This window comes from Salmo trutta, chromosome 6 (assembly GCF_901001165.1).
Source record: "Salmo trutta chromosome 6, fSalTru1.1, whole genome shotgun sequence".
Classification (NCBI taxonomy): Eukaryota; Metazoa; Chordata; class Actinopteri; order Salmoniformes; family Salmonidae; genus Salmo; species Salmo trutta.
In genome coordinates this window covers 49,573,930-49,596,423 of record NC_042962.1, presented here as the reverse complement: position 1 = coordinate 49,596,423, position 22,494 = coordinate 49,573,930, and the positions used below count along the sequence as shown (strand labels likewise).

The window sequence follows — 22,494 nt, the reverse complement described above, 5'->3', positions numbered from 1 at the left end:
AATAGACATCACTAGCCGGCTACCACCCGGTTACTCAACCATGCACCTTAGAGGCTGCTGCCCTATGTACATAGAGACGGAATCACTGGTCACTTTAATAATGTTCACATACTGCTTTACTCATTTCATATGTATATTCTGTATTCTATTCTACTGTATTTTAGTCAGTGCCACTCCGACATTGCTCGTCCTAATATTTATATATTTCTTAACTCCATTCTTTTACTTTAGATTTGTGTATATTGTTGGGAATTGTTAGATATTACCGCACTGTTGGAGCTAGGAATACAAGCATTTCACTACACCCGCAATAACATATGCTAAGTATGTGTATGTGACCAATAAAATGTGATTTGATTTGACACACACGCACACTAACGTAGTGGTTGCAAAAGTGCTTTGCTTTCCTATAATCTAGGTATTTTCTGTCGCTATCGGACCTGTCCAAGGTTCTGAAACGCTATAGCCTAGTATAGACCGTTCAGCTCAGCACAGGGCTCACTTTAAATCCAAGAAGACATACGACATTTGTTTGAAAGTCATGTAGTTAATATTGGGAATTTGATAAACCAGAAGTTTGACATCAGAAACTCCTTTGCAAGCTGACGGAAAAGGAATTTGATGTCCACTCATGGGGCTGGCCGGTGTAGGCCTATAGGCATAATAATGTATCCCCCGTTTCGATTGGCTTAAAAAGTCATGTTTTAGTGTGAACATTGTTATGGTGGCCAATGGGTATTTCACGTAGGCTATGTTCATGGATTGGTTGATTTTACAGCAAGTGATAATAAATGATTGGTTCATATGTAGATGATTCTCTATCCTCCGCTTTCAATTTAATGCCCTGCGCACAGATGAACAATTGTTGTTGAGATGTTGACTTTAAGAGCCGGCCTTAAGCGACACAAAATTATTATTTAAAAACATTGTCGTGGTGACGCAAAGGTGTAAAATTAACAGTGAACCGGTAGGCTATAGAGAGATGCATGGGCAGTGCGTGGCGCCTGGTGGTTAAGCTACTAATAACAGCGTGATGCATTTATGCGAGCTTGCACTCGCCGCCTCCGGACAGTGCTGTTGTAGAAGATGCTGAATCAGCCGCGCGCTCGTGAGATATACTACCCTGGGTAGGCTATGTCTCCTTTTCAAATTTCACAAATGTCTCCCTTGCTTCTGACAATAGAAGACGATACATTGGCACAGCGTTGGGAATAGTTTATTATTACATTTTGCTGCTGGAAATAAATAGGCTGCCTGTCTAGAGAGATGTGCATCGCTCCAAAGGAGACATCAAGTTTGACAACTGTAACCATCTAGGCTACGATGAAGCAGGGTGCACGTTGAGTTAGAGCATTTGGTTTGGCTGGAGACTTTATGTTACCGCTTATATCAATGGCATGACTATTTCACCACGCACAATGGAGGATAAATCCAACAAACTAATTTTGATTCCGATACTGGCCGTGGTCTTCTTGATGATAGGCTATCAGTACATTTGTCCAGCCGGCAGTAACTCTTGTCGCTTCCTAACTGGGGACAAGTTGAGTGGAATGTTCCGCCAATATCACTCGGGGGACGACATTTACGCGTACCAAGAAGGGCTGGAGGAGGAGGGTTCCTCAAAAATTCTGTCCAAATTCAATTTTACTGACCGAGACCTTGAGCGCCACGTGGATTTCAACATCAAAGGAGATGACGTTATAGTGTTCCTCCACATCCAGAAGACCGGTGGGACTACTTTCGGACGGCACCTTGTCCGAAACATTCACCTCGAACAGCCCTGTGATTGCATGCCCGGTCAGAAGAAATGTACCTGTCACCGCCCGGGCAAAGCGGAGTCCTGGCTTTTCTCCAGGTTCTCTACTGGCTGGAGTTGTGGTCTACATGCGGACTGGACCGAGCTGACTAACTGCGTGCCTGTAGTGATGAACAAGAAAGACAAGAAGGATGCTCAGAGGAACGGACGGTATGGGGTCTCAATTTGATTCTTGTTCCTGTAGCTAATCAGTAGAGCCTAAACTGTTTGTGGCCAGGAGAAACAGTGTGAGATGCAAGTGTACATTGACAGAATTAAATTCAGTGATCAGATAGGTTTGAAGGAATAATGTAGCCTATACTACATTTCTGTAACAGGAACAATAGCATGCAACAGGGGTGGAAACCTGGCCCTCAGGGGCTGCAGTGTGCAGGCTTTTGTTCCAACCCAGCATGAACACTGATTAAAATCGTTATGGTTTGTATTAAAAGACTATGATTAGCCTCTCTTTTGAATAGAGCGTGCTAAAAGCTTGATTAAAGCATAGAAGACAAGGAGCTTGACTAAAGATATTAACAATTTCTCCCCTTGCACTCATGTTCCTGTTGAAAATGAATTTGCCCTTTTCTGAAGGCTTTAACAGGCAGTAGTTATCCTTACAGAGGGCTACTGTCCATTACCCTTTCTAAATGGTTATAAACACATTATAAACACATTATAAACTGCCTCTATGTCAGGGTTATTCCATTTTGGGGTAGAAGGGCTGAAACACTTCTAGTTAAAAAATAAACAAGGTTTTTACTTTTGGATTCTGCTTGACATTACAATCATTTAATCTTCTTGTCTTTTTGTTGGTGCATTTGCCCTCTTGTTGGTCCTGATTCCATACTTCTGACTGTAGCTTTAGGATGTACTGTAACTATAGGGATAATACAAGTAGAGTACTGTAGATTATACCCATGGTTTTTATTGGTATCAAGAGTTCAAAGATAATCAACGATTATGAGGGTGTTATAAAATACCATAAAGACTGAGATAGTAAAACCTGAAACAGTAAATCTGGTACAATGCACGTAAGTATTACAGAAATATTATCTGCTTGTATAAGAAGAATAAGCATGGAAATGAAACAGATCAAACGATCAGACCAAAACCATGGCACTGGTTTGTTAAAGTTCCAATGCAGTCATTTTAATCTCAATAACAAATCATTTCTGGGTAGCAATTAATTACCTTAATTTGAGAAATACATCTCAAATTAAATGGTAAAAGATTTTAAAAAATTGCTTGTTGGCATAGAGCAATTTCTTAACAAAAATATTTTCTAAGATTGTCTGGGAGTTGCCTGTGTGGAGATAACTGAAAACAAGCTGTTATTGGCAGAGAGGTTTGGAACTCTCTTTCTTATTGGTCTATTAACCTATTTGCCGCTTGGTGATGTCACCAGGCAGCCCAAAATTCCATCCCACCAAAACAGGCTGAAATTTCATGCAGCCTTTTGAAACTGCTCTTACAGTAAAGGGCACTAATCACCATTTTCACAATTTTACAGTATTATTCCAACCTCATATTGTGGAAATATATATTAAACACATGAAAAGCATGTTTTTGACTGCACTGGGACTTTAACATGGGAAATTGAGAGGTTGTCACTCTGAGAGTCTCCATGCCTATAGGCTAGCTTGGAGCATCTATGGGGACATGATGGTCTTTAGTGGAGAGAGAGCTGCCATCTGTCTATTGTTGCTCACGGGTCATCTCATAGACACCCCATCATCTGGTCTCCCCTGGTCGAGGCTGTGTCAGGGCCGGTGCCAGGGCTCTGACAGCGTTGGCATTTCCAGGCAGTCCCCATGCAGCTCCAGAGCATGGGACGCTTCAGTCAGGCTAACGCATGAAAGGTCACATCAGATCCTGTCACATCAGACTAGTTTCATTGGGGCACCCAGCGTGGGTGAATGTGGATGTATCTCCTATTCCTAACCAACATGATCAGGATTAGGCTCTGCCCTAATGCTAAAATCCATCCATCCATCCATCCATCCATCCATCCATCCATCCATCCATCCATCCATCCATCCATCCATCCATCCATCCATCCATCCATCCGTTCAACCCTCCCTCCCTCCCTCCCTCCCTCCCTCCCTCCCTCCCTCCCTCCCTCCCTCCCTCCCTCATCCATCCATCCATCCACTCACCCACACATACATCCTTCCATCCCTCCCTCCCTTCTTGACTTCCGTCCTACTTTCCACATAATTTACCTTCACTTGACTAACCCCATCAGTGAGTCATGTGAGGTTACTGCCAATTACTAATAAGAGCACCGTGCCACAGAGTCCAGCATGGCGTGCTGCTCACAGCAGAAACACACTGCTCCAGCCTTAGAATCTGCTTCATTTGTCAGGTCTGCTCTTGCACAGTCAGCTGCAATGGTGAGAGAGAGAGAGAGAGAGAGAGAGAGAGAGAGAGAGAGAGAGAGAGAGAGAGAGAGAGAGAGAGAGAGAGAGGCAAACCTCACTGTCTCACCCAAGTATAAAGCTAACATAATTACCTGTTCTGGGTTCAATTCCATCTCAGAACAATCACATTCAAATTGCAATGAATCGTCGGCTATGAACTGGAAAACTGCCCATTATCTTCGATAACAGTTTATTTTCTTCAATTCTTTGAAAATGAATTGTCAAACCCTGAGGCTGAGGGACATGGCTTTGACTTAGAGCCTGTGAACATTGGCTAATGTGTTTCTTCCATAAAGAGACACCACTACCAGAGTAGACAAATATATTCTTAACGTTTTGCTTTGTTTTATAGGAGGAGAGATAAAACATCCTACCCAGGACCCACAGCAGCCTAGTAGTCTAATAATATGGGTTTTGTGCACAAAATCCAGCACACTAATGATTCAGTGTTGTCTTCCTCCTCCATGTTCCACTGGCACTGGGACCCAAAGCAGACCATGAGAAAATGAGAAAAAAACCCATCTGGTGGCAAATTTCTGACATTAATCTTGTCCTGCACTTAAGTCAATTTCTCATCCGTTAAATCCCTCAGCTCAAGATTCCCATCTGAAGAGAAGTCTGTTTTATGTAAGCTCCTCTCCCGGTTAGTTCAGAGGGTAGATTGAAATTCTAACTGTATTTACAGGGAATTTCACATGACCCTGTCACAACCCATTTCACAAACACATATAACAAGGAAGTCACATCCGATAGGATGAAAATGAGTAAGAATAAGTCATTCAAACAAAATAGAACGGATAATATATGATCAGAAGGTGATTATCAGTCGAGGTGTAGCAGCAGGTGTCTTCATGTACAGCAGATGTCTCACACTTCGGGGTGTGTGTGTGTTCCAGACACTCGGTATAGATCAGCAACACGCACGCAAACCTCTTCACACATCATTAGACACAGCATCCTGGTTCTGACACTCATTTAGCTTTTTTTTCTTCGCAGAAGGCAAGAGAGAGAGAGAGAGAGGTATGATTTCCGACATTAATTAGCCAAGTTGGTAAAAGGTAACTCTGTCATTAGTGTGTTCTCTCTGTGTAGTTTCTATAGACCTGGTATTAACTAGACCAGGGCTTCCCAAACTCAGTCCTGGTGCTTCCCAGGGGTGTACGTTTGGGGTTGTGCTCTAGCACGACACAGCTGATTCAAAGAATCAAAGCTTGATGGTGAGTTGGTTATTTGAATCAGCTGTGTAGTGCTTGGGCAAAAACCAAAACATGCACCCAGGGGAGGACCCAGGACCCAGTTTGGGAAACCCTGAACTAGACCAAAGGTCCATTCAGTTATTATTTTCCATAGAAGTTGGTCAGTTGATCATATGCCTTAATAAAGTCTTGTGTCAGCAACACTTTCTCCCAGCAATTGACTGGGAAGTCTTTCAAAAAACCAATGTGTCGTTGGTTAGGATCATATTCCAAAAATGTATCAGTCCCTAATCAGAACATGCCAAAACGTAATATATTCCATTGTAATGTAATATCATGCATTCTGCAGAGGTATTCAGAGGATAGTAGTAATCTCCACACTCCTTTACGGGAGATTAGAGATTACATCGTTTTATCATCAGGAGGCAGATTAAGGAGCAGATCCCGATTTATACACAAACTTGTTGTTCTTCATGTGTATGTATAGCACGCCGCTAAAGCCCCGGATACAAGCCTGTTGTTCTTCATGTGTATGTATAGCACGCCACTAAAGCCCCGGATACAAGCCTGTTGTTCTTCATGTGTATGTATAGCACGCCACTAAAGCCCCGGATACAAGCCTGTTGTTCTTCATGTGTATGTATAGCACGCCACTAAAGCCCCGGATACAAGCCTGTTGTTCTTCATGTGTATGTATAGCACGCCACTAAAGCCCCGGATACAAGCCTGTTGTTCTTCATGTGTATGTATAGCACGCCACTAAAGCCCCGGATACAAGCCTGTTGTTCTTCATGTGTATGTATAGCACGCCACTAAAGCCCCGGATACAAGCCTGTTGTTCTTCATGTGTATGTATAGCACGCCACTAAAGCCCCGGATACAAGCCTGTTGTTCTTCATGTGTATGTATAGCACGCCGCTAAAGCCCCGGATACAAGCCTGTTGTTCTTCATGTGTATGTATAGCACGCCACTAAAGCCCCGGATACAAGCCTGTTGTTCTTCATGTGTATGTATAGCACGCCGCTAAAGCCCCGGATACAAGCCTATTGTTCTTCATGTGTATGTATAGCACGCCACTAAAGCCCCGGATACAAGCCTGTTGTTCTTCATGTGTATGTATAGCACGCCACTAAAGCCCCGGATACAAGCCTGTTGTTCTTCATGTGTATGTATAGCACGCCACTAAAGCCCCGGATACAAGCCTGTTGTTCTTCATGTGTATGTATAGCACGCCACTAAAGCCCCGGATACAAGCCTGTTGTTCTTCATGTGTATGTATAGCACGCCACTAAAGCCCCGGATACAAGCCTGTTGTTCTTCATGTGTATGTATAGCACGCCGCTAAAGCCCCGGATACAAGCCTGTTGTTCTTCATGTGTATGTATAGCACGCCGCTAAAGCCCCGGATACAAGCCTGTTGTTCTTCATGTGTATGTATAGCACGCCGCTAAAGCCCCGGATACAAGCCTATTGTTCTTCATGTGTATGTATAGCACGCCACTAAAGCCCCGGATACAAGCCTGTTGTTCTTCATGTGTATGTATAGCACGCCGCTAAAGCCCCGGATACAAGCCTGTTGTTCTTCATGTGTATGTATAGCACGCCACTAAAGCCCCGGATACAAGCCTGTTGTTCTTCATGTGTATGTATAGCACGCCACTAAAGCCCCGGATACAAGCCTGTTGTTCTTCATGTGTATGTATAGCACGCCACTAAAGCCCCGGATACAAGCCTGTTGTTCTTCATGTGTATGTATAGCACGCCACTAAAGCCCCGGATACAAGCCTGTTTCTACTTGTTCCTTTCCCCTCTCTTTTTCTGTCTTATCATGAAGTGTTTTGAGTACACAGGTTTTACGACAGAGATTCTGTGTGCATGGTATTACAGTAACAGCTGTGTGTGTGTGTGTGTGTGTGTGTGTGTGTGTGTGTGTGTGTGTGTGTGTGTGTGTGTGTGTGTGTGTGTGAGGTGAAGTGAGTGCTGCGTGTAACTCACCCAAGACAACCCAGAGGATTGGAAGTGACTTATTTAGAAGAAAACAACTGCTACGATGAACATGTCAAGCTACTGTAAATACTAACACTCCAGGTTTGAGTACTAGAGTAGTAGCATGCCATTGGCTGTGTCAAAGAATTTCAAAATACTTTTGTCTGACTCTGAATTGCTCTAATATAAGGTCATTTGAAATAGAGACATAACTTGACTGTTTTCATGTCTCCGTACCAAGTTATTTTCTGAGAAGCAATCAGGACATGCTCATAAAAGTGACATGTGATCTGTGTCTGTAGACCAGTGTTGTGGTTCCATGTATTACTGTATGTAGTTCCATAAGCAGTACATGGTCTTTCTGATAACTGTGTTAAAGAGAAAGGTGACATGCTGACTACTACAATCCTGACAGGCTGCTGTGCTCCTGACTTGTATAGTTTATCTTTAGGAAATGTCCAAGTCTTTGTAACAAAAGCAGGTTTCTGTCAATTGAGAAATATGCACTGCTGTGTGCTGGGGGGGAAGTGAAGGCTGAAATACATTGTGGTCCAAGTAACTCACTGGAGAGACCATTATTCTTTGGTGTCTCCCCGCCTACCCACCATCCCTTGCCCTCTCTCTCTCACCCTCGCCCTCCTTCTCCCACTCCCCTCTCTCTCTCTCAATTCAATTCAATTCAATTCAATGGGCTTTATTGGCATGGGAAACATGTTTACATTGTCAAAGCAAGTGAAATGGATAAACAAAAGTTTATCTCTCTTTCTCTCTCTCTCTCTCTCTCTCTGTCACACGCACACTACCCAAGATCTACCCTGTAAATCTCTCATTTTACTCCACTGTCTCCACACCAGTATCCCTGGGGCTTTCCTGTAGCTCCCGAAATAGCATCCCAGATCTGAGACCATCAGAGAGCCACAGTTAGCCCTCGCTCTCTCTCTCTCTCTCTCTCTCTCTCTCTCTCTCTCTCTCTCTCTCTCTCTCTCTCTCTCTCTCTCTCTCTCTCTGGCTCTGTCTCTGTCTCTGTCTCTCCCTCTCTCTATCTGTCTATTCAATCTGAAATGGATCTCTGTGCTGTATCGAGTAACATACCTTCTCTGCCTATTCTCCCGTGGGCTTGTAATGGACTGCACATTGTACTGTGGATGTGCAGTAAGTGTGTGGGTATTTGTGTGTGTGCGTGCGTGCGTGTGTGTGTGTGTGTTGGCACGAGGGCGTGTGTGGGTATAGAAAGGTATTCTATTATCACCTCATGTAACAACTGGCAGAGCATTCCAGTAGAGGAAGTGATCTGTTCAGTTACGTTCACTAATTGCTCAATTAATATGCAAAACTCTATTTAATCCAACAGCATCAGCTAAACGAGTGGTGTTAAGTTATCACAGCGTCTCTAAAGGAAACAAGGATTTCACACACAGCTGTTCACGCTTGGCTAGCACATAGCATCTTTCCCTGCATTAAATGAGTGTTGCATCAGCATTCACTCTTCATCTGTGGAGAGAGACTATACACGCCGTCGAACAGAAGAGAGTGAAGGAGTGATCTGATTGGTCCCTAATACAGTTGAAGTCGGAAGTTCACATACACCTAGGTTGCAGTCATTAAAACTCGTTTTTCAACCACTCCACAAATTTCTTGTTAACAAACTATAGTTTTGGCAAGTCAGTTAGGACGTAATTTTTCCAACAATTGTTTACAGACAGATGATTTCACTTATAATTCACTGTATCACAATTCCATTGGGTCAGAAGTTTACATACACTAAGTTGACTGTGCCTTTAACCAGCTTTGATAATTCCCGAAAAGGATGTCATGGCTTTAGAAGCTTCTGATAGGCAATTGACATCGTTTGAGTCAATTGGAGGTGTAACCGTGGATGTATTTCAAGGCCTACCTTCAAACTCAGAGCCTCTTTGCTTGACATCATGGGAAAATCAAAAGAAATCAGCCAAGACCTCAGAAAAACAATTGTACTCCTCCACAAATGGGTCTTCCAAATGGACAATGACCCCAAGCATACTTCCAAGGTTGTGACAAAATGGCTTAAGGACAACAAAGTCAAGGTATTGGAGTGATCATCACAAAACTCTGACCTCAATCCCATAGAAAATTTGTGGGCAGAACTGAAAAAGCATGTGCGAGCAAAGAGGCCTACAAACCTGACTCGGTTATACCAGCTCTGTCAGGAGGAATGGGCCAAAATTCACACAACTTATTGTGGGAAGCTTGTGGAAGGCTCCCCGAAACGTTTTACCCAAGTTAAACAATTTAAAGGCAATGCTACCAAATACTAATTGAGTGTATGTAAACTTCTGACCCACAGGGAATGTGAAGAAATAAATAAAAGCTGAAATAAATCATTCTCCCAACTATTATTCTGACATTTCACATTCTTAAAATAAAGTGGTGATCCTAACTGACCTAAGACAGGGCATTTTTACTAGGATTAAATGTTAGGAATTGTGAAAAAGTGAGTTTAAATGTATTTGACTAAGGTCTATGTAAACTTCAGACTTCAACTGTACATGGTGACAGTCATTTACATTCAGGAAGAGAAACATTGGTTCTGTCCCAAATGGAACGCTATTCCCTATATAGTGCACTACTTCTGACCAGGGCCAGAAACTAGTGACCTTTAGGGAATAGGATGACATTTAGGACTCACCGACTGAGAGAGATACACTAACAGTCCCATTCTGCATAGTGTGAGCTCTGACGTTACCTGATGCTCTGTATCAAACATTCTCAGTGAGGACTTAGTGAGCTCAGTTGTCATAATTGGGGCTAGTTTGATTTTTTTTACCTGACCATGATGTTCTCTGGGCTCTAGTCATTACAAGTGAATTACCCCAACAACATCTTCCAATCCTGGAACTACAAAATCTGGAACTACAAAATCGATCTCACACTAGAGTGAATTAATCTGTTCACTCCCACACTTGGCTGTACGGGCCGGGGACAGTGCTGAGAGTGTGAATGGACAAGAGGTCAGTCTGACCGCTAGAACTGGAATGAGTTTCATTCTATTTCTAGGATCTGACCTTACTCGACAGACAGCTCAGGCAGGTATTTCAACTCCTGTGGAGTTGTCCTCCCTGCAGTCTCTAAGAAGGGGCTTTGTATATATAGTATCTATGCTCTTTTATCCATCACTTATCATATCATTCTCTGCCTCTTTTTTGTGACTTCTCCCTCTCACCCTCTGTTTGTATTTTTCTTAGACCCTATGGTGCAGCGAGGGTTTATAATGTAGAGCTCCAGCTCTTTGTTGTGTCGTTGTGTCTGTGGGTCTCCCTGTCCCTCTCTGCCTCTTCTTCTGTAACTTTCTCTCTCTCTCTCTCTCTCTCTCTCTCTCTCTCTCTCTCTCTCTCTCTCTCTCTCTCTCTCTCAGTGATGGTTCATTAAGTAGATCTCTAGACCAGACTAGGGAGGATATCTCCTACAGTCTGGCTGCTGGCAGTAGTCACACAGCTCCACATGGCTCTGGCTCAATGGGCACACTGATGATCCAACTCCCATCTGATCGTTTCCCACACTAATATAACTCCCATACTGACATTCGAATATTCTGAAAGAAATGTTTAGGCAATGTGATTTGATGTGTTATCTTCAGTTCCCTGTTTTGACCATCTTTCAGGCCCCTACAGTAAGCATTGAATGAATCTGCCACTAAGTATAGTAACATTACCAGTGGTTGGTTGGTTGGTTAATGGTTCATGGTAAATGGTTGATTGCCGGTTAGTGATCAGTTAGTTAGTGGTTAGCTCTGATATGTCTTCATTTTCTATCTTTCTTGTTCTTGTCTCACCGTTGGCCTGCTGCCTCTACCAATCCCAACGTGCTTGATACAAACACGACACTCTGCACGGTTGAAGGACACAACCTCCATTCCCAGCAGCATATTCCACCTCTTGCAGGGGGGCCCGGGGAGCAAGAGGTCACAAACTCACACCCTCTGGGTCTCCTGCAGGGAAGCTAATTCACACACCAGAAAGGGGTGTCGGAGGGTGTTTGAAGGTGTTAAGTTTGGGAATAGGACAACCGATTGGGTTATTGTGAAGATGAAAGTGTATGATAGAAAATGGTACGCCTCGTGTAGCCTATGTGGGTGAATGTAGCTTCAGTGTGGTGTTTAGTGACACCCTTGAATTGGATTTGCACTGGTTGTGTGGTACACTCCCCGAGAACCATCAACACCCTAGCTTCAGTGTGAAGTAGAAACATCCATCTCTTTCAAACCGCTTATCTACCCGTATGACACAAGATGGCGGAAGTAAGGGTAGCATAGGAACGTTAGTACACAAGTACCAGGTCAGGCAACTGTGATTTATGAAAATGTCTGATGAACTTATTCACCTCATTGGATTGGAATCACAGACAGTAGTCTCAGTTTGGCCAAACTTCCTATGGGGGGACAGTGCACAGACTTAAAACAGTCAATACAGTAGTAGAGTAAGAGATGGTGCTGCAGTGGATAGCAGCCATTTTACAGGCTCCTGACTAATTCTATTTTTGTTGTTGTGCGTAATGTGTTCGCCATAATTTCCTATGAACGAAAACAACTTCTGGACAGAACAGCGACCACTAACCTCGATTTGGATGACAATTTATACTTCGATGATTCGACAGCTCTGGACTTGCTGCTTACTCCAGACCAGGCGCTAATCCCCGGGACATGAAAGAGAAAGCGACAGCGCAAGACAGGCAGATGAGCCGCCATCCTGACGAGATTATGTTGACGAGGAAATAAACCGCCTTTACCCTCTGTTCTATTGGCGGACGTACAGTCACTAGAGAACCAACTGAAGAACTTTAATATTCAATGTTTCTCATAGTCGTGGCTGAACAAGGACATGGATAATATACAGTGCATTCGGAAGGATTTCGACCCCTTGACATTTTCCACAATCATCTCAGCAGCACTCCACCAATCAGGCCTTTATGGTAGAGTGGCCAAGCGGAAGCCACTGCTCAGTAAAAGGCACATGACAGCCCGCTTGGAGTTTGCCAAAAAGCACCTAAAGGACTCTCAGACCATGATAAACAAGATTCCCTGGTCTGATGAAACCCAAGATTGAACTCTTTGGCCTGAGTGCCAAGTGTCACATCTGGAGGAAACCTGGCACCATCCCTACGGTGAAGCATGGTGGTGGCAGCATCATGCTGTGGGGATGATCTTTCAGCGGCAGGGACTGGGAGACTAACCAGGATCGAGGGAAAGATGAACAGAGCAAAGTGCCGAGAGATCCTTGATGAAAACCTGCACCAGAGTGCTCATGACCTCAGACTGGGGAGAAGCTTTACCTTCCAACAGGAGAACGACCCTAAGCACACAGCCAAGTAAACGCAGGAGTGGCTTTGGGACAAGTCTCTGAATGTCCTTGAGTGGCCCAGCCAGAGCCCGGACTTGAACCCGATCGAACATCTCTGGAGAGACCTGAAAATAGCTGTGCAGCGACGCTCCTCATCCAACCTGACAGAGCTTGAGAGGATCTGCAGACAAGAATGGGAGAAACTCCCCAAATACAGGTGTGCCAAGCTTGTAGCATCATACCCTAGAAGACTCGAGACGGTAATTGCTGCCAAAGGTGCTTCAACAAAGTACTGAGTAAAGGGTCCGCACTGCTCTGATTCAGAGGGGTTAAATGCAGAAGACACATTTCAGTTGAATACATTCAGTTGTACAACTGACTAGGTATCCCCCTTTCCATTTCAGTTTTTTATCTTTAATGCAGACTATACTATTTACCAAGAGAGTTTTCATCAAAATGTTTCATGGCTATCTATTTGCCACTACAAACCGATGCTGGCACTAAGACTGCACTCTACGAGCTGTATAGGGCAATAAGCAAACAATAAAATGTACATACAGAGGCTGTGATTCTAATGGCTGGTGATTTTAAAGCAAGGAAGCGGAAATTAGTTTACCTTCATTTTTACCAGCATATCACCTGTACAACTAAATGCAACAAAAATCTACATCACCTTTACTCTTATTAGACATTTATTTGTTTACCAATCTAACTACATAATGGTAATAATTTATTTGAATGGTAAATCTCTGTTGATAAATTTTGCAAATCACCATGTAGCCTTATCCACAAAACTGGTGAATACATATTCAATAGGAGTGTGTTGAGTTATTGAGCTTGTTTTAGCAGATTTCATGGGGCTACAGATGGCAAACAATCTGTTTCCCTTCCATTTGGGACCTATTTTATTGTACTGATCAACAACATTTGCATAGAAGTAGCTTATTTTATAAAAATGTGCACTGTCTCTTTAACCAGTAATAATTATTCAAGTGTGTTAACTTCTGTGCAGCATGAGTGGGTATCTAACATAATGCCGCCCAGACTCCCAGTGCAGGTTAGCAATGAGTAAGTGGAATCAGGCACGCTATAATAAGGGGTTGGCTGTGCTGATAGACAGAATTGATCCGTGAGACACATTTGACAGAAGTACCGAAAGTAACATAAATTCTAGCACCTAGTATCGAAAAAGTACAGAAGTTTTGGTATACCGTGCAACACTAGTCTGAACCATGCATGAGTGCACCAGCTGTTCCGGACGACTGTGTGATCTTGCTCTCCGTAGCCAATGTGAGTAAGTCCTTTAAACAGGTTAACATTCACAAGGCTGCATACTCATAGCATGCGCTGACCAGCTGGCAAGTGTCTTCACTGCTATTTTCAACCTCTCTCTGACCCAGTCTGTAATACCTACATGTTTCAAGCAGAAAACCATAGTCCCTGTGCCCAAGAACGCCAAGGTAACCTGTTTAAATGACTATCGCCCCGTAGCACTCATCTGTAGCCATGAAATGCTTTGAAAGGCTGGTCATGGCTCACATCAACAGCATCATCCTCAAAAGTTTCTACAGCTGCACCATTGAGAGCATCTTGACTGGCTGTATCACCACTTGGTATGGCAACTGCTTGGCATCCGATTGCAAGGCACTACAGAGGGATGTGCGTACGGCCCAGTACATCACTGGGGCCGAGCTCCCTACCATCCAGGACCTCTATACCAGGCGGTGTCAGAGGAAGGCCCTAAAAACTGTGAAAGACTCCAGCCACCCATAGACTGTTCTCTCTGCTACTACACGGCAAGCGGGACCGATGCACGAAGTCTGGAACCAACAGGACCCCGAATAGCTTTTATCCCCAAGCCATAAGACCGCTAAATAGTTACCCAAATAGCTACTCGCACTATCTGCATTGTCCCTTTTTGAACAAACTCTTTTGACTCATTACATACACGGCTGCTACTAATTATTATATATCCTGTTGCCTAGTCACTTTAACCCTACCTATATGTACAGTTGCAGTCCAAAGTTTACATACACCTTAGCCAAATACATTTCAACTCAGTTTTTCACAATTCCTGACATTTAATCCGAGTAAAAATTCCCTGTCTTTGGTCAGTTAGGATCACCACTTTATTTTAAGAATGTGAAATGTCAGAATAATAGTAGAGAGAATTATTTATTTCAGCTTTTATTTATTTCATCGCATTCCCAGTGGGTCAGAAGTTTACATACACTCAAATAGTATTTGGTAGCATTGCTTTAAAATTGTTTAACTTGGGTCAAACGTTTCGGGTAGCCTTCCACAAGCTTCCCATAATAAGTTGGGTGAATTTTGGCCCATTCCTCCTGACAGAGCTGGTGTAATTGAGTCAGGTTTGTAGGCCTCCTTGCTCGCACATGCTTTTTCAGTTCTGCCCACAAATTTTCTATGGGATTGAGGTTAGGGCTTTGTGATGGCCACTCCAATACCTTGACTTTGTTGTCCTTAAGCCATTTTGCCACAACTTTGGAAGTATGCTTGGGGTCATTGTCCATTTGGAAGACCCATTTGTGGAGGAGTACAACTGTTTTTCTGAGGTCTTGGCGGATTTCTTTTGATTTTCCCATGATGTCAAGCAAAGAGGCTCTGAGTTTGAAGGTCGGCCTTGAAATACATCCACAGGTACACCTCCAATTAACTCAAATGATGTCAATTAGCCTATCAGAAGCTTCTAAAGCCATGACATAATTTTCTGGAGTTTTCCAAGCTGTTTAAAGGCACAGTCAACTTAGTGTATGTAAACTTCTGACCCACTGGAATTGTGATGCAGTGAATTATAAGGGAAATAATCTGTCTGTAAACAATTGTTGGAAAAATTACTTGTGTCATGCACAAAGTAGATGTCCTAACCGACTTGCCAAAACTATAGTTTGTTAACAAGAAATTACGTGGAGTGGTTGAAAAACAAGTTTTATTGACTCCAACCTAAGTGTGTGTAAACTTCTGACTTCAACTGTACATATCTACCTCAATTACCCCTTTTCATCGACTGGTACCCTGTGTATATGGCCAAGTTATTGTTACTCATAGTGCATTTATTCCTCTTGCTATTCTTTTTTTATTAAGAATCTCTCTCCATTGTTGGGTAAGTAAGCATTTCACTGTTAGTCTACACCTGTTGTTTATGAAGCATGTGACAAATACAATTGTATTTGATTTGAGTCATTTTCCAGTAAGTGACTCAATTCCACCTCATCAAGCCAGTGTGTGTCCTTAATGGTAATGAATGAGAATTGTCTTGGCTAATATTGATCCCATGTTCCTCATTTCCTCTACGGCGTGAGTTCCTTGAAAGCCTAAGCAGGCGATGGGGAGGTGAGGGGAGGCAAGGGGGGAGACAGCAAGAGCGTCAAGTTCGCCCCACACACTCAGGGAAATCAATGAGAGGCTGTCTGCGCTGCAGATGAAGGAGACTTGGAGATCAGGCCATAAGAGGTGCATAGACATAGAAATAGAATTCTAGGTCTATGGGAATACAAGGTGTTTCAACAACTATTGCTCCTGTTTTAAGTGTCCCATCCATTCATTTACGTTAGTCATTGAGTGCTTTGTCTGATATAGCAGCATACTGTTTTCTTAGAGTTGTATTTTTTTAATCATATGAGTTTGTGTCCAAGTATCTTCCCGACTATCATGGGTCCGAGTACCCATAACACCCTCTGTTTCCCTCAGACATTTCTAAACCAGAGAAATGTGTCAAAAAGGTCAGCAGACACTGCAGACACTGGATAGTTTACTAAAGGCCAGTGGATACAAGTCCAGCCGTGTTAAATGCCATAAGCCAACTTCGCCCATTTCGTTTTTTCATATTTGACCAATTATCTTTATTCAACCATCCATCAGACAGACACTGGGAGTCCTGGCAGGGCAGTATTGATTGCTTGTCCAGAGTGCCCCGAGTGTTTCATTGCACTGTTGAAATGGTCAGTTATGAATGATTGAGAGACACTCATCTTATTAGGGTGGATAGAGGCCTCTCTCTGCCGCTGGGTCAGATGCATCCGAAATGGCACCCTATTCGTGCCAATAGAATCCGAGCTGTCTCATTCCATTATGGAAACCCAGTAGAAATCACAGATATTCATTAGAGGAGTAACAACCCGCTACAGCTGTTTAAACAGTGGGAGGGAGTTGTAGTGTAGACAGGATGGTGAGCTACATCTGTCCATGTACCTGCAGCGTTTAACCTTTTACTGCAGTGGGCTGAATAAGGGAGTGTTTCTTGGTAGTCTTAAAACAAGAAGACACCTGCACCATGTCAGATATAGAGTAGAAATGTATTACATTTTGAGTTTGCATCCCAATATTACACTTCATATACATAATGGAATACTGAAAAATATAAAAACCGTTTGACATAAACCCACCAGATTTTCTGTATTAAAAAAAGAATGTTTATTAATTATGAAATTATGAAAAACATGAATAACATTCCACCCATGAGGCCACTATGTCATTTGACTGCAGGAAAGGTCTACACAGAGGAAATGGAGAAGATTCCCCATGTAATGAGAATGTTTAGTTGGCACAATGTCCCATTTTAGTTGGGTAGAAATGATTGGGAACAAAGTGGCTGCCAGCTAAACTCTCTTTTTGTCACCATATGCAAGTGGACCCTAAGCATTGTTTGAGTGTCATTTATAAGGGATCATAATATATGTATAAGCACACAGAGTATATACGATTTGGCGTTAAATAGTTTTGGAGTTTCACATTTTCAGCTTGTTTTATATAGATTTCATCCCCTTTTAAAGATGACTGGCACTAACACTGTAAAGCAAGCCCTCAGGCTCTGGTCAGCTTCAAGTGACGAGTTCTTTCTGTGCTGTAGAAATGAAACAAGTATACTAAACAAAAATATAAACGCAACACACAGCAAGTTCAACAATTTAAGTGAGTGACAGTTCGCATAAGGAAATCAGTCAATTGATATTAATTCGTTAGGCATTCATTTCAGCATGCCAATTGCACACTCCCGCAAAACTTGAGACATCTGTGGCGTTGTGTTGTGTGACAAAACTGCACATTTTAGAGTGGCCATTTATTGTCCCCAGCACAAGGTGCACCTGTGTAATGATCATGCTGTTTAATTAGCTTCTTGATATGCCACACCTGTCAGGTGGATGGATTATCTTGGCAAAGGCTCACTATGTAAACTAATTTGTGCACAAAATCTGAGAGAAATAAGCTTTTTGTGGGTATGGAAAATGTCTGAGATCTTTTATTTCAGCTCATGAAACATGGGACCAACACTTTACATGTTGCGTTTATATTTTGGTTCAGTATATATGTAAATGCATGGAGTGTAGCCAGTCTGTAAGTCAACATCCATCCTACTACAGAATATGATCTTCGCCCAAGTCAATTACATGCCAAACGTGTGCATGTTGAAACAAAGTGTGCGTGCACTGTTGTTTTGCACAGTAAGAAAAAGCTGAACACTCAATTGTTTGATGACGGACTCTATTAACTGTTGACTGATGCCCCGACCTTCCCAACCACTCTGTCCCTCGAACACACACACACACACACACACACACACACACACACACACACACACACACACACACACACACACACACACACACACACACACACACACACACACACACACACACACACACACACACTCGCACGCACGCACACACACACACACACACAGACGAGTAATCAGAGTGCTTTGACATTCGCCCATTCATGTCAATAGGTCACTATGAAAGAATAGAAGGATGGAGCTAGAATGTCTGGATTGTGTGGAGACATAATGATGGGCCTGTCCTGTGGTTGGCGGCCCGGATGTAGGATCTTAATTGGACCAGTATTGTCACAACAAAATAATCCTGCAGCAACAGGATTTGAACGGTTAGTCCATAATGTTGCTTGAACAGTGGTTAGGCTATTAGCTGGTCAAAATTTTGTAACATGAAAAGTGAAATACTGTTAATATAACTGTGCGTTAGTCTGGGTTTTCTGTGATTTTATGCAAATCATGAAACTCATCTGCATTTCCCGTGGTGCAGGAAAATTCTCAGCAACAAAAGAGTGATCAAATAAAGATCCTACATCTGTAGGGGATGGAGGTCTAAAATGCCCTCTTCCAAGAAACACTGTGTAGGCAGCAGCTCTGGGAGTGTGTCCATCTCTCTGTACAGCTCTGGGAGTGTGTGTCCTTCTCTCTGTACAGCTCTGGGAGTGTGTGTCCATCTCTCTGTACAGCTCTGGGAGTTTGTGTACATCTCTCTGTACAGCTCTGGGAGTGTGTGTCCATCTCTCTGTACAGCTCTGGGAGTGTGTGTCCATCTCTCTGTACAGCTCTGGGAGTGTGTGTCCATCTCTCTGTACAGCTCTGGGAGTGTGTCCATCTCTCTGTACAGCTCTGGGAGTGTGTCCATCTCTCTGTACAGCTCTGGGAGTGTGTCCATCTCTCTGTACAGCTCTGGGTGTGTGTGTCCATCTCTCTGTACAGCTCTGGGAGTGTGTGTCCATCTCTCTGTACAACTCTGGGAGTGTGTGTCCATCTCTCTGTACAGCTCTGGGAGTGTGTGTCCATCTCTCTGTACAGCTCTGGGAGTGTGTGTCCATCTCTCTGTACAGCTCTGGGAGTGTGTGTCCATCTCTCTGTACAGCTCTGGGAGTGTGTGTCCATCTCTCTGTACAGCTCTGGCAGTGTGTGTCCATCTCTCTGTACAGCTCTGGCAGTGTATCCATTTCTCCCCACACTCTCAGTGCCAGTTTAATTCATTTATGGCCTGTGCTGTGGTCGAATATCCATTACGACTTGGAGTGTGTGCGTGCGAGTGCGTGCGTGTCATGAGAAAAAAACGTTGTTAGGATCTATTTCTGCTGACACATTAAAATCTCGGTCGATGGTGGTCTGCCACCTGACAATAATCTCCTAATTACCTTTGAGGGTGGTGTGTGTGTCGCCTGCACCAAAAGGTCAACAGTCAGACGGTTCTTTAAATGGCAGTCACAGAGCCATTATTACCACTTCAGTGGTGCAGACTGACATTTCTCTTTCCTTAATTACCCCTAAGAGTTTTGGTAGAAATCAATATTTGTTCATCAGCATAGAGACAACATCTGACGTACTCTGACTCCTCAACGCCCCTGCTCACCGTTGAGAAAGTCCTGTTCAAGCAATTCAGTTTCTGTTCAGGCAAAAATGTTAGCAATTCAGTGTTGACTATGGTATCTATCGCATGAAGTGTCTGTTCCTTCTCCGTCAAGTATTCCCATCTGATTCAGAATGTACAAGTGAATGCTTTGTTGAAGCTTCGTCTCCTCTGGCAGGCTCAACTCTTTTCCTACCCGCTCCTCATAAATCTCTAGCAGCTCTCCATTAGGAACCTCTGAGTGAAAACAAGCAGCGCTCGACGTTCGACACAGTCTGACTCAATGCAAGATCTTTATTTTGCCGTGTAGCTGCAGCTTTCAAGGTTTTAGTCTTGATCTCAATTCTCAAACTCCCGTCGTACCTGTCGGTGAGGGGGCTACTATTTTTTTTTCCAGTGCCCAAAACGGTTCCCCTACTTTATTTGACTACGGGATAATGTAGAAAATACTGCAGTGCGGTGTGATCTGTACTAGAAGAAGTGATTCTATATACTGCACTCATCTTTAGCCTATATTCCCTTTTTTGATTTAGAAGAAATCCTCCAGGGATTGGATGTTCGATAAGTTAATCGTTTTCAGAAAAAGGACAGTATGCTAGTTAGCGCAACATGCTACTTAAATGTAGCTATTTGTTATGTAGTGAAAGGAAGGTACTGAGGTATGCATATTCAGGAGCTAGGGAGGCCTAGCAATAGGATGAGAAATATCTCTTATTCAGTATTAAAAATGAGATAGCCCACTGTGCTCTCAGCTCATTTGGATCACTGTTTAGAGAGAGCGTTATTAGAGTTTCCTATCTTCTAATGCTGGCTATTTTTACATGTGAGAAATATTATATTTTCTTCATTCTTTTCATCGCCCCATTTCCACCTTTTTTCTCTCTACATCGTCAAATAATTATAGCTCATTGCCACCTGCTAGCTCATCAGTGAGTGTTAGATAGAGGGAGGGAAAGTGAAAGACGTGTGCCAGTCTCACTCTCTCTAACTCTTCCACTTCTCCCACTTCCCAGATCTGTCATTACAGATTGGAGAGCACGGAGGAAAGCAGACAAGGGAAGGAGACATGGAAAGGAAGGAAGTATTGAAACTAATGTCTCTTTCTGTCTTTGCTGCTGCAGGAACTTCTACTACATCACCATGCTGAGGGACCCTGTCTCCCGCTACCTGAGCGAGTGGAAGCACGTGCAGCGCGGCGCCACCTGGAAGACAGCCCTGCACATGTGTGACGGCCGCTCTCCCACCCAGGACGAACTGCCCGCCTGCTACAGTGGCAACGACTGGACCGGGGTCACGCTGACCAACTTCATGGACTGCCCTTCCAACCTGGCCAACAACCGGCAGGTCCGTATGCTGGCCGACCTCAGCCTGGTGGGCTGCTACAACGTCTCCACCATCACCGCCGGCGCTGAACGGGAGCGCGGCCGCGTCCTACTAGCCAGTGCCAAGAACAACCTCCGCAACATGGCCTTCTACGGCCTGACCGAGTTCCAGCGCAAGACGCAGTACCTGTTTGAGCGGACGTTCGGCCTGCGCTTCATCCAGGCTTTCACGCAGATCAACAGCACACGGGCGGCCAGCGTGGGGGTGGGGGAGGGGGCTCTGCGGCGGCGCATCGAGGGGCTCAACGCCCTGGACGTGGAGCTGTACGAGTACGCCAAGGAGCTGTTCCTCCGGCGGTACCAGTACAGCCGCCAGACACAGCACCGGGAGCAGAGGCTGAGGAGGAGGCAGGAGAGGCAGGAGGAGAGGCAGTGGCTACTCCAGCACAGAGCCCCCATCTCCAAAGCCAGGAGGGAGGAGGAGGAGAGGGAGATAGAGGGGAAGGAAGGGGAGGAGGTGGGAGGTGTAGCCACCACAGAGGACTACAGCAGCCAGGTGGTGAGATGGTGAGGCTGTAACACCCATGCAAGGACTAGTACTTCCTGTCAGTTTCCCTCTCTCTCTCTCTCTCTCTCTCTCTCTCTCTCTCTCTCTCTCTCTCTCTCTCTCACGCTCCCTCTCTCTCTCTGTCTTGGGCTGCCCAATGGTGTCTTAATCTTTCAGATTGTATTTATTATTACTATGTATTAGGATGTGGTCAACTTTTGTTTCTCCTCTCATGCAGAGTTTATTGTGTGTGTTCATTTTCTAATGCTTGTCTGTTCTTCAGAGTAGGTGAACAACTCTAGGGTGTCAAATGGACATTCTACAAGATTTTATCAGAATCTCCATGGGACTGTACGTAAACAAAATTAGCGCCTCAGGATTCTTGAAAGTAATGTGGTTCGCTTAGGGTTGCAAAGGGAGGGTATATTACTGGAAACTTTCGAAGTTTACCAGTAAACTATCAGGATTTTGGTAGCTTTCTTTTTGTATTTTATCAGATGACATCTACTGGCCATTTTGGGTACTTCAGATTATCACAGGTGTCAGTAATTATCTATGGCCCTCTATGTGGCCTTATCACATGTAAAATGTATAAAATAATCAAGTAAGATTCTACAATAAGAAATTAAATGAAAAACCTGTAAAATATTATCCTAATATAAACCATCAACTTAGTGAATGCCATTGGTGTTTAATATGAGGGTTTCAGCATTAAACACCTTTATATTTTTTCACACACTTTTATTTATTTTACAATG

At 43.6% G+C, this 22,494-nt stretch overlaps 1 protein-coding gene across 1 annotated transcript; it reads left to right on the top strand.

Moving 5' to 3' along the window:
* Positions 1-759: 759 nt before the first annotated feature.
* Positions 760-22,432, top strand: LOC115196118 (heparan-sulfate 6-O-sulfotransferase 3-B-like). Its single transcript, XM_029756700.1, has 2 exons — positions 760-1,966; positions 20,989-22,432. The coding sequence occupies exons 1-2, from the start codon at positions 1,398-1,400 to the stop codon at positions 21,758-21,760; spliced, it is 1,341 nt and encodes a 446-aa protein (XP_029612560.1). The 5' UTR covers positions 760-1,397; the 3' UTR covers positions 21,761-22,432.
* Positions 22,433-22,494: the final 62 nt, after the last annotated feature.